Source organism: Enhydra lutris, unplaced genomic scaffold, assembly GCF_002288905.1.
Source record: "Enhydra lutris kenyoni isolate GAN:26980312 unplaced genomic scaffold, ASM228890v2 scaffoldscaffold59, whole genome shotgun sequence".
Classification (NCBI taxonomy): Eukaryota; Metazoa; Chordata; class Mammalia; order Carnivora; family Mustelidae; genus Enhydra; species Enhydra lutris.
Window position 1 is genome coordinate 10668658 of NW_019154143.1, and position 12827 is coordinate 10681484.

At 46.5% G+C, this 12827-nt stretch overlaps 1 protein-coding gene across 1 annotated transcript in view; it reads left to right on the forward strand.

Moving 5' to 3' along the window:
- Window positions 1–12827, forward strand: part of LOC111158452 (acyl-CoA oxidase like) — a 328739-nt gene that overhangs the window by 248817 nt on the left and 67095 nt on the right. The window contains exon 16 of the mRNA XM_022520472.1: window positions 9739–9826. Within this exon, the coding sequence (XP_022376180.1) occupies window positions 9739–9826 (88 nt within the window). The remainder of the gene's footprint in view (window positions 1–9738; window positions 9827–12827) is intronic.

A 12827-nucleotide genomic window follows, 5' to 3' on the forward strand; every position in this document is an offset into this window, starting at 1 on the left:
CAATTAGGGGGAAAAAGAGAGAGAGAGAAGACCTATAAAGATGTTTATTTTTACTGAATAGTTCCTTGTTTAAAAGATATTTCTCCCCAGTGCCCTAGTACACCAGTCATTGTGCGAGTCTGGAACTGTAGAGATGACCAAGGCATGATGGCTGTCTCATGCCACGGGGTCTCAGCTTGGGACGGGAAATGGCAGGAACGTGGGTCAAGGGGAAGTGCATAGAGAGGGGTCTGGAGCAGAGGGAGGGCTGCCCCATTCTGTGGGTAAGGGTGGCCCATGGAATCTAGTGTCTATCCCCAGGGAGAGGTGGGCAAGACCTTCCAGGCAAGGCATGGGATGTGAGTGAGCAACTGGCATATTCAGGCTGAGCCTCAAGCTGGTCCACATCCCAGGTCCTGGGTTAGAGAAGTTAGCAAGAGAGTGACTATGGTGGTCTGTAGGCCCTAAAGGCCCTGAGCCTCGTGTCCCCTGCTTGCAGGCGACGGGACTATGGCCTGAGCACACTGGTTTCAGGAAGATCATTCTGGAGTCAGTGCTGTGAGGGTGACCCTTTAGAAGGCCACAGTAACCATCATCCCAGAGGAGTTAAGACCTAGCCTGAGGCGTGCGGTGGTGACAGTGAGCATGAAGGGTGGTTGGTGAAACTTGGGATTGTCTGATGGGGTAGAAAGCCAAAGATGGGGTCAGGGTTGGTCCCAGGGCTCCAGCTCGTGCACCAGGAGGATAGGATTCTACTCCTGGAGAAGGAAACACGGAGTGCTAAGGAATTCCAAACTGCAGTGGGTTCTGTGCTCTGCAAATCCCTCATGGGGTAGGCTTTCTGTGTGCTGTACCCCTTGCCTTTTACTCGCAGCCCCAAGACCGCCTCTTCCCACTGAGCTGCTGCAGAGATTCAGGAAACAAAGCTCTTGAGGCCTAATGTCTTTCACATATTAAATGTACATCGTTCTGTCTTCTGTCCACTTTAAGCAGTCACTAAGGGCAGTCAGGTTCCAAAACATCGTCTTCAGTTAAATGTGAAGATTGTATTATTGAAACAAGATTTTTCCAGCTGATCGTACTCCAAATACATGCTTTGGTGCCTGTAAAATCTATTTAAGGTCTTCTGATTCCCCCCTTCTCTTGCTCCATCCACCAGAACTGTTAGAAGGAACTTTTAAAATGGGGAAGTGATTAAGGAAGGGAAAAGCTATCAAACATTTGTTTATTTACAGATCCCGTTGTTGGGAATTATCAAGATTGATTTCAGGAGCATAGAGTTCAAATGAATGCTAAATGACCAAAGAGAATGTATCATCCGACAATCATTTTCTATTCTGAAAGGCTAAGTAATGAGAAGCAGACGCTTAATTTAACACAAAAAGGAAAAAGGAGGAGAAATTAGGAAGTAATACATTCAATTATAGGAGCCCTTTGCCAAGATCCTATTGATTTCATGTTCTGACAATTTCAGTTAAGCCTTAGCAGGGGAAAGATTTAGCAACCAGTCAGATCAAACATGTGTGGCCCCCCCCACTCCTGGAACTAGTGTGTGTGTAACAAAAATAGGGCTTCACTAGGAATGGGCTCCATCTTTGGGATCTGTTCATATTGTGAGGTCCAAGACCAGAGCTTGGAGGACATTGCACGTGAGGGAAGGGGCTGCAAACACCTGGGCAGACCCCAGAAAATCCGACCCGACGCCATAACTGTCATGAAGGGAGAAGTGGACCAGGAGCCTCGTGTCCTGTTTTTGCAAAGACCCCACTCTGCTGAATTCCCTCTTGCAGTTTCTCTGCCCTCTGAAGCCAGTTTCTTTTCCAGTCCCTCCCCTCACGTCCACATCTACCCTCACCACCCATCTCTGCAATGGGGCTCCTTGATATAGTCATTGGCCCTGACCACGGCACTGGGTGCCGGGGCAGTCACAGTCCTGCCCTGGTCAGCCCAGCGCTTACACCACAGTGTGGGAAGGGCTTCCACGGAGGGTTGTGTTGCTTGGTGGGGGCCAGCCCACATGCGGGAGGGGGAGCTGTCTGGAGGCTTCCCAGACTGGGAGGAGGCAGTCAGGTAGGGCAGAGGGCGGGTGGAGAGAACTGCATGTGAATACATCTGAAGCAAGAGAGGGAGCATGTCCTGAGACTGGATGTAGTTCAAGGTGGAGAGGAGCCGTGGAGAGTGTGTGTGTGTGTGTGTGTGTGTGTGTGTGCGCACGCACACGCACACGTCTTGGAATGCGTGCTTATTGAGAACCTGCACCCAGCACCACTGGGGAAGAACAGCAGGCTGTCTATAGGGGAAGCCCCTGTGGGAGCAATGAGGGCCAGTGGGGTGATGTCTTTGCTAGAACAGCCGTTCTGAACAAGCTCTGTTAGGAACTGGGAATGACGGGGTCCTACAGGAGTTCCTCTGGCAGTTCGTGCTCTTGGGAGCCACATCCGTCTGTGTTCCAGTGAGCAATCAGGGATCATTACTGGACTTTGCTGGGACTTCCTACATGATCAGAATATCTTTTTTAGTACAGAGACAAGCACTGCGGGGCACGAGAATGTGATCAAGAAGCCTTCGTAGTTGGACCCCTTCCTACTCTCCTGCCATTCGTCATTCTTAGGTTGTGTTTCTCTAGGAAAAGATATGAATCCCAGGTTTTCACCCCAAGGGCTTATCTCCCCAAACAAGGGCTGTTTCATCCACCCCCACCCCTGCAGTCCAGCCACCTGCTACCTTCTCAGAGAAGGGGAGATTCTCGTGCAGTAGAGCCTGGTCCGCAGCTGGGGTGGGCAAGTGTCTGGGGATGGGGGTGGTAGACAGAGGGCCGCTGACCCAGGCACTGAGACCAGACATGAACCCGGCAGCTGGCCTGTCCCCTTAGGCTCCCAAAACCAGGACACAGCCCTCTCTGGGGCATTTGGAGCATATTTGCTTTTCCTTCTCATAGGAAACAAGCTGGAACAGTAGATACAAAAGTGTCCTGCTGTGTCCTTTCTCCCAGGATATAGTAGGACATTGTGCTAGATGTATTGCTCTGACTGTCCTGGAAATAATAGTGCAGGTTCAAAGGGCCGAGGTGCAGAGAATCTCCTGCTCCCAGTTCAGAAAGCCACAAGTGAGCTGCCATCTGTTGGACCCAGACACCCTGCTTTCTGTGAGACACTAGTACAGAACTGACCAACACCCAGCCATCGATGCAGGAAGAGGCTGGGGCCTTCTGGAGAAGACAGAATTCAGGAAGAATAGCTGTGGTGGGGAGGAGAGGGGTTCCTTTCCCAAAGCCAATCAGAGGAAGCCAAGTTAAGTCAGGAGGAAAGTCTGAAGAGAAAAAGAATTTGGTGTGTGAATGCCTAAGAGAGGAGTGAAAAGTGAAGCAGTGAATTTAACCCAGGAGAGAGGACAGAACAGTACAGAGGGAGCAGAAAGACTGAAAAACAGAAGGGCAAGAAAAGCCTAGAAAAACAAAACCCTAGAAAAATAGAAAAAATATAGAACAGCAGAAAAATTAAAATATAAAAGGGTGAAAAAGCAGTTGAGTAAGGCTCGAAACAGAGAGGGAAAGAAGAACTCAAGAGAGAGAGGGGTAACTATACAAAGTTTTTTTAAAAAAAGAAAGACATAAAGGGGCGCCTGACTGGCTTAGACAGTTAAGCATCCAACTCTTGGTTTTAGCTCAGGTCATGATCTCAGGGTCATGAGATCAAGCCCCATTCTGGGCTCCGTGCTGGGTAGAGACTGCTTGAGACTCTCTCTCTGTCTGCCCCTCCTCACACCCTCTCTCTCTCTCTGTCTCTCTTTCTCTCCCTTTCAAGAAAGAAAGAAATAAAGAGAAAGAAAGAGAAAAAGAAAGAAAGGAAAGACACAAAAAATGTAAGAAGGCAGAAAAATATATAAAGAACCCCCCCCCCCCCATTATCCCACTCCTGAAAGGCAAGACAGAATGTCAGGTGAGAGGAGCAACAGGAAGGCAGAGATGTGGGCTGAGCAGGTGAGGAGGGGCCCTCCCTGGTCTGGCCATTAGCTCTGTGAGGATGCCCCTGAAGAGGCAAAGCAGGCTTTGGAAGGAGTGTGGCCCTGCTGACACCTTGATTCTGACCTCTAACCTCTAGAACTGTGAGAGTATACATTTCTGTTGTGTGACGTCACCAGGACTGTGGTCATGTGTTACAGCAACCCTAACATAACCCCTTAACATGACTTTACCTGTTCCTATGCTCACAAGATAGGAAAGTTCCAAGCAAAGAAACAGGAAGAGGACAAAGGGGAAAAAAAAAAAAGCACATGCTGGCTCAGGCTGTATTTTGTTTTGTTAGGGAAACAGTAGCTTTCACGGAAGTAGACTTCTGCCCACTCCCTTGGCCATGGAGACTACAAATCTTACAAAGCTATAAGGGAGCCTGGGGAGGTGAGCATCTTTAAAAAAAATCAACTTTTGTTTTATATATGTAATTAATATATATTAAGACTGACCAATTTTAAGTGTACAATTAATGGGTTTTGGAAAGTGCATATAGTCTAGATAGAGAACATTTCCATCACCCCAGAAAGTTCCTTCCTGCTCCTTTGTAATCAAAGCCCTCCCCCTACTCTGACTCCTGGAAAACACAGATTTTTCTTCTCAAATAGAATTGCCTTTTTTATAATTTAATAGAAATGGAAGGTCATAGTATATAGTCTTTTGCATTTGAGATCTATCTAAATTATTGGGTGTTTTAATAGTTTGTTCCTTTTTATTGTGCAGGAGTCTTCCTTTATATGGCTTTACTATAATTTGTTTATCCCTTAACCAATTGGTGGACATATGGATTGATTCCTGTTGGACTATTATGAATGAAGTTTCTGTGAATGTTCTCATCCAAATCTTTGCATGGACATATATTTTTATTTATCTTGTGTAAATATCAAGAAGTGGAATGGCTGCGTTCTATGGTGCCTATGTGTTTATAAGAAACCTCCACACTGTCTTCTTTTTTTTTCTTAAGATTTTATTTATTTATTTGATAGAGACACAGTAAGAGAGGGAACACAAGCAGGGGGAGTGGAAGAGAGAGAAGCAGGCTTCCAACTGAGCCCGATGTGGGGCTCGATCCCAGGACCCTGGGATCATGACCTGAGCTGAAGGCAGATGCTTAGCAACTGAGCCACCCAGGTCTCCCCAGAAACCTCCACACTGTCTTCTAAAGTGGCTGCACCATTTTGCCATTTTGCCACCCCTACCCACAATGAGTTCTAGTTGCCCTGCATCCTTACCAATACTTGGCATTGCCAGTCTTACTGGTGTCAGCCATTCTGGGGGATGTGTTGTGGTGTCTCATCATGGCATTTCTCAAATCTGTTTCATGTATTATTGCCATTCATTTATCTTCTTCGATGATGTGTCTGTTCAAACTTTTTGCCCATTTGTTAAAGTGGATTTTGTTTTCTTACTATTGAGTTGTAAGCTGTATTTGTAAATTCTGGATAGACATCTCTTATTACATACATGATTTTTCAAATACTTTCTCCTAATCCATTACTTGTCTTTTTATTTCCTTAAGTGTCTTTAAAAGTAGAATTTTAATTTTGATGAAATTCAGCCTTTTCATGTCTTATCTCACAAAATCTTTGCCTATCCCAGTGTCACTAAGATGTTCTCCCACAGTTTCTTCTAGAATTTTATTTTAGATGTAAGTCTTACATTTAGGTTTATGACCCACTTTAAGTTAACTTATTAATATGGCGTGAAGTAAGGGTTGAGCTTCATTTTATTTATTTGTTTGCTTTTGTACGTGGATGTTTGGTTGTTCTGGCACTGTTAAAAAGACTTTTTTCCCCCATCTAATTACCTTGGTACCTTGGTAGAAAATCAGTTGACCATGCCTGGATGGCTCTTTTTCTGGACTCTTCTTTTTTTCCCCCATTCACCTATATTTCTATTCTTATTCCAATACCATACTGTTGTATTTACTACAGCCTTATACTGAGTCTTGAAATCAGTTACTGTGAATCCTCCAAGTTGTTTTTTTCTCAGAATGGTTTTTGATTATTGTAGGTCTTCTGTATTTCCATATAAGGTTTACAATCAGCTCGTCCAGTTCTATACACACAAAAGTCTGCTGGGATTTTGCTTGGCATTGTTCTGACTCCATAGATCCCTGTGAGAATTGACATCTTAGCAATGCAGAGTTTTCTGGCCCATGTGTAGATCTCCCTTCATTTCTATGCTCCATTTCAATTTCTTTCTGCAATGTTTTTTCCTCTCCGCATACAGATATTGCATGTGCCGTGTGAAATGTATCTGTGAGTATTGAATACATTTGATGCTATTGCAATGGTATTTTTATTTCAAGTACAAATTGTTCATTGCTAGGATATAGAAACTTAGTTGATTTTTTTTTTTTAAATCTTGCATCTTGTGACATTGCTGCTTAATTTGCTAATTAGTTTTAGTAGCTTTATGATACATTCCTTAGGGCTTTTTACATAGAAAATCAGTTCTTTTTGGATGAAGAAAGTTTTACTTACTCCTTTCCAATCTCTACACCTTTAATTTCTTTTTCTTGCCTTATTATCCTGGCTGGAATCTATAGTACAACACTGAGTAGAAGTGATGACAGACATTCTTTTCTTCCCAATCCTAAGGGGAGAGCACTCAGTCTTTACTACTAAGTGTGATGTTAGCTGAGGGGTTTTTTTTTATAGATCCTCTGTGGGGAGGTAAGTATTTTTTAACTGGATATATTGCTGCCCAAAGCTATTGGGGATTTTTCTAGAAAAGTAGAAGGGAGAATGGACATGGGCATCCATCAAAAGGGAGTCCAGCAGGGGTTTCTTTATGAGCTTGGCCCTGTCTTAACTGTGTGATGATTTATTAGGAAGTAAGCATTTATTTCCATTAGAGGTTTTAAGTGTAGAATATGGTTCACATTACATACGACCATATGTGACAATGCATCTTTATGAACTGTATTTGGGAGGGACAGATGTTGCCCGGGAACCAACTCCCTATTAGTCCATTGGGAGGCAGTGTAGCCTGTGGTTACAAACATGGGCTCAGAAGCCTGGGTGCCCAGTCCCAATACAGCTCTGCAACCTTGGGCAAATTCCTTAACCTGTGTCAGTTTTCCACCTGCAAAATGAAGGTATCAAAAGATGTCAGTAATTCCTACCTCTAGGGCTTCTGAAGACTCAATGAGCAAATGCAATTAAGAGCTTAAAACAGCGTCTGTTGTCTGGTGCATTTTAAGAAGGTTTTAGTTTGCATAGGCTGAGTTACACACAGGTTTTCAGTAGCAGGCTTACTGCTTGAAATAAAGAACAGCCATCCATTTAAAAAAAAAAAATCCACTCTCCAGAAAACCTCTTATTAAGGTTTTGTAAGGAGGGAGAGTTAGATACTTGATTTCTATTGTCTTGCCTGTTATTGGTGTAATAAATACATTTAAAAATTTTGAGCCCTGCATAGGCCATTATCAGCTGGGTTACTGTGGGCAATGACACCCCAGAGTTCACACTGGGTCTACACTTAAAGGCTAAACCAGTTTGACCTTCTGATCTGCTTGTTTTGACCACTTGACAATGGGCTGGAATGGGACCCCACACACTGTTCTGAGCTGCCCCACCTGGACCTGTGGACCACTGTGCAGCCCCCAGTTGGCTTCAGCCTATTGTTTCTTGCCAGTAAACTCGAATTCAAGGAGACAGAGACTTCTCACTCTGTCGCTTTCCCGAGCATCTGCCTTTCTATCGACATGTTCCAAGTCCTGGGTACCATCCTTGGATGGGGGGATAAGTCATGCCAGCCTTCCTGTCTGGAGTGGGGTGCGAGGGGGCACCACTTGCCAGCAGGGACGAGGTTACACTGAACCTGCTCAAGTGGGTCCTGCTGCAGCACTGTGATGTTAACGTATAAGGAAAAGCACTTAGGAGCAAGCTGGCAGGCCTTCAAGGGGCCTTTCCCCTTAACTTGAACTTGCCTTTTTTTTTTTTCTTTGCCGTGTACTTTTTGAGGATGCAGTCACAACAAGTTTCGTAAAGGGCCTTCTGCAGTGTTTTCTCATCTAAAGTCCCTTCTTCATGCAGGGTCTGTATTGTCCAATTAATTGTCTGTTTCTGGTTTTCTCTCGATCAGACCAGTGAAAGACCTAAGTGTATATGTTTAGATTTTTAAAACTGTAAGAGTGTTCTCAGTTCTGTTTGGACACCTCTGCACACTGTTTTACCCTTCTTCCCCTCTCCTTCCCATACAGTGTGGGGGACAGCCCACTCACGTTTGGGAGAGCTGGTCCACCAGGCCCCAGCGAAGATTTCCTGGTGTTTTACTCCGCAGTGTGATGGGGAGAGCTTGGGGACAGGAGTGTTTGGCCAGCTCTTACCCTCACCTCTGCGCAAGAGGTTCTCTGGCCCATTCCTTGAGACTTGCATTCTCCATCACACCTTTTCAGCTGTCATTTTGATACCAGCATGGAGAGATCCTGATTCAGGGACCGAGACAGACATTATCCTCGCCTTTGACTGTCGTAAGACGCAGTTAGGTGGGGACTCCAAGGCACATGTGACATGGTCCTCCACACTGTGCCTGCTGCCACAGGTAATCATGCTAAATTATACATGGGTAGAGGCTTTCTGCAGTGCTGTTTTTCCACTGCAGCACAAAACACTCTGTTACAGGAGGGCTTTGACAAAGCAGGTCCTCCAGGCCCTGCAGGAACCATGGAGCTGCAGGGGGCAGGGTACCTTCCAACCACAGGGTTCATTCAGCGTGTGAATTTAAAACAAATGGGAAGCAGATGCAGAGTCTGATTTTCTATCTGAGTGTTATTTCTTTGAGCAAAGACAAGGGCTGAAAATTTAAATATCAAACTGTTAGGTTTTCAAAACAAACAAACCAAAAAAAAGGCAAGAAGAAACAAAGAAAAGTCAGAAGTGACAAATTCAACACTCCTCTCTGGTCAGATAAGAATCTGCCCTTAGCTCCACCAAAATTACTAACTGCCGGCTCTGTGATTAGGCATCTTTCTCTTTCTTTCTCTTTGTGTATTTTCTTCATTCTTATCTTCTTCTAGTTCTCTTCCCTCACTTCTCACCAACCCCCCCCCCCAAAAACAGCAAAGAACAAAGCAAAACAACTCTGTTCGTTGGAGTGATTGAAAGAGCATCTTGCATGGGTTAGATTGGCTAAAGGGACCGGTCAGATGGAGGGAGGACTCAGAGGTGCTGGGCGTGCAGTTCCCACACTCCTGGGTGCCCCTCCCACACATCACACCGGGCCACTGCCAGATGCCCATTCTGGAGACCTCACTGGAGACCTCACGGGCATTCGAGAGAAACAACTTGAAAGCAAATGGAAGTACCTGCCTTCTATGGAAGGAAGGAGGGAGGGACGGCAGGTTCATTTTGCTGCAGATTAGACTTAATGCAGTTCGATCTGGGATTCACAGTTCTGCAGGCAGAGAGCACCCCGGGTAACACGGTGTCGCATTACCTGTGTGCGCATTGTTCCCCATGCACTGTTACTTGGACGCCTGTGCCATCTCAAGAGTCGGCCGCTGGTAGTGGTCATGTTTGCTGTGTGTGAGGAATTCCTACCAATGTAGAACCTGGACTCACAATACACTGATGGCCTTTCTTCACCAACAAATTGCTTCCGTGGGTCCCGGAGGCCAGCCTTGCAACCTACCCAGGCTTCAGGTGGTACTAAAAATGTGCAAATTTGCCATCTGCCTTGCTTCTAAGTTCTGTTCTCTGGGAAGACCCTCAGTGGTTCCTTTCATTCTGTCCATTTGACAGGTGATGACCAAGAAAGAGGACTTTTTCAGTGCCTGGAACGCGTGTCTTCACCACGTTGCCTGCCTGTCTCTGGCACACATCCACAGAGGTCAGTTGGCTCTTGTTCAATATTTGTAATGGGGCGGCTCAGAGGGCTGCAAGGTATCTGGGAATAAGACTACAGACCAAGGACAGTCCCCACACCAGGCTGAGCCCCATGCTGAATGTAGAGGCCCCCAAATAACTTAACCCCCAACTTACCAGGAACACTGACCAAATGACACCCACAAAACCCAACGCTAAACTCCAGAAACAGTACCTCCGACACAACCCAGGAGTTGCCAACAGCACTTGTTTGACAGAAGCCAGCTGGCGAATGGCGGGCCCCTCAGCAGTGCCCTTCTGCCCAACAGGGACTGCCGTTCCCCTGTAAACAAACCGGAGGGTGCCCACACAGGTAAAGGGAAAGCGTTCTAATAGGATCCCTGCCTGAAGTATTTCAAGTACCACAACTAACTACTTAAACCTAATCCTCAAATTAGCCAGAAACTGGTTCAGCCTTTTAAAGCGGTGGCTCTCAAGCCCTCCTAGGTACATTTAGTGACATCTGGAGACATTTTTTGTTGCCACAACTGAGCAGGGGTTGCTGGTGGACAGAGGCCAGGGACGCTACTAAACACCCCCCAGGCTGTGAACAGCACCCACAGCAGAGAGCTCTCTCGCCTCCGTGTCAATAGCGCAGACACTGAGAAAACGTGAGTGACCATTTTGACCTGAACAGACCCAAATCACAAAAAATAAAAGAAACTTAACAGAGTATGATCCATCAAGATATGGCAAATTGTTCCTGAAAATTTTGTGTAGCATCAAGAATCATTTGTTCATTCATCATAAACTCTTACTCCAGGGGGGGAAGGTCTTAAAGGGAGAAGACTGTCACTGGGCTTGTGTGCCGTGTGGGCTTTTCCATCCCACCGAGGTCACAGCTGGCCCTGGGAAGGCAGGGTCAGGTTTGGTCACCACCACAGCTCCAGGGCCTGGCTCCCAATCCTGGCATGTCCTTGGGCACCATCTCGTGGGGTGGAATTCCCCCTGTTAAGGGTCAAGCCAGCAACCCAGGAGTGCTGGCATCCCACCTGCCTCACAGCCTGACTACCACCTTCCCTCCCCAGCCAGGCAGTACTAGGAGAGGAGAGTGCCATGTTGTTAGTCACTATGGGGCGGCCAGACCCGTCCCCAAGAGCTGGCAAAAGCCAGACTGGGGTGAGTAGGCTGAGCCTGGCCTCTTCTCTCCCTCAAGGCGCAGCCCAGTGCTTGGGACCGTGATGAGCCTCATGACACAGGGCTCAGGAGTGTGGACAGGAATGAGAACACACAAGTGATTATGCCCAGAGCATGCGTTCCTCATGGGGCCTGGGGGACAACACACCGGGAGCAGCCTTTTTACACAGCGAGCCCCTCCAGGGGCTGAGAGGAGCAGAGGGAGGACAAAAGCTTCCCTCCGCACAGGTCATTAAGTCATAGGACTAAGTTCCCTCATCTATGGATCCAGAAATTTTAATTTGTCTGCACACCCACAGTATATGAGGCTCAAGGGAATTGACTCACCTTAATCAAACTCAAAGGTAACAGCTGTATAATCCAGAATGCCAGTTTACTCATCACAAATGAGAACCCAACTGCTGAGTCATTTGTACACGCTCCATCCCATGGAACTCTCCGTGTGGAATTCAGTGATAGAACATTGCAGAAGGTTGGACTGGACAGCTCTTGGAGGAGCATCTGAGTGTCCACGCTGGCCCGCCTGCCACAGAGGCTGGGTCCTGGAGCCCACAGGCTGCTGCTCCCTGGACGGTCTTGGTGTCCTCAGCACCAACTCAGCCCCTGAGAAATTTATGCAAACCTCCTTTCTTCTGTTGGTGGGGTGTTTTTTCAGATTTGTCCATCAGCTAAAACTTACCTGGCATATAAAGCAGCACAGGAGGCACCTTTACTGAAGGCAATTATGTCCCAGGCCTTTTTCTGCACTCCGTGTAGACATGTATGGCTCCGCTCTCTGGGCTGCCTGTGGCCCCACCGCCTGGGCTCCTCCCCGTGCTTTTCCGTGTGCTGACCACAGATATCACCCTTCCCAGGATACAAGCAGCAGCCATGTGGACTCCAAGTGAAACACTTCTAAACATTAGGAGATGTGATTAAATTTGAAGGCAGGCATCAAAGAATCCCTGAACTCAGGCCTTTGCCTTGGAAACACTGACCATTATGACTTGAACCACTCGTCCTGTCGAGAGCATAATTAAGTTTAACATGAGGGTTGAGAACTCGGGCTCCAGAGTCTGGTTAACTGAATGCAGAGACTTTATTTACCTCTACCTGCTGTGCAATGGTGGGTGAATTAATCAACCTCTCTGAGCTTTCGTCTCATCTTCATTTATAAAATGGAGATAATGTGGGCGCCTGGGTGGCTCAGTGGGTTAAGCCGCTGCCTTCGGCTCAGGTCATGATCTCAGGGTCCTGGGATCGAGTCCTGCATTGGGCCCTCTGCTCAGCAGGGAGCCTGCTTCCCTCTCTCTCTCTCTGCCTGCTTCTCTGTCTACTTGTGATCTCTCTCTCTGTCAAATAAATAAAATCTTTTAAAAAAATGGACATAATGTGATATTTACCTCAGGGGGCTATTGAGAATATACTCAAAAGCCCTTATCTTAGCATCTGATCCATAGTTAGGGTTCAATAAAAAATTTTTATTACTGTTAATTACTGTTTTATTACTGTTAGTTACTACTCTACAAAATCCTTAGTTCCCATTACCAAAGTGGAACATTTAGATCCTTGTTTCTTTTCTTTTAAAGATTTTATTTATCTATTTGACAGAGAGAGAGATCAGAAGTAGGCAGAGAGGCAGGCAGAGAGAGAGGGGGAAGCAGGCTCCCTGCTCAGCACGGAGCCCAATGCGGGGCTTGATCCCAGGACCCTGGGATCATGACCTGAGCCGAAGGCAGAGGCTTTAACCCACTGAGCCACCCAGGTGCCCCAGATCCTTGTTTCTTAAGCGTAAGAACAAGAGGACAATTTAAGCAAGTTAGGTTCCAGTGCAGGAAGTCTTAACATGG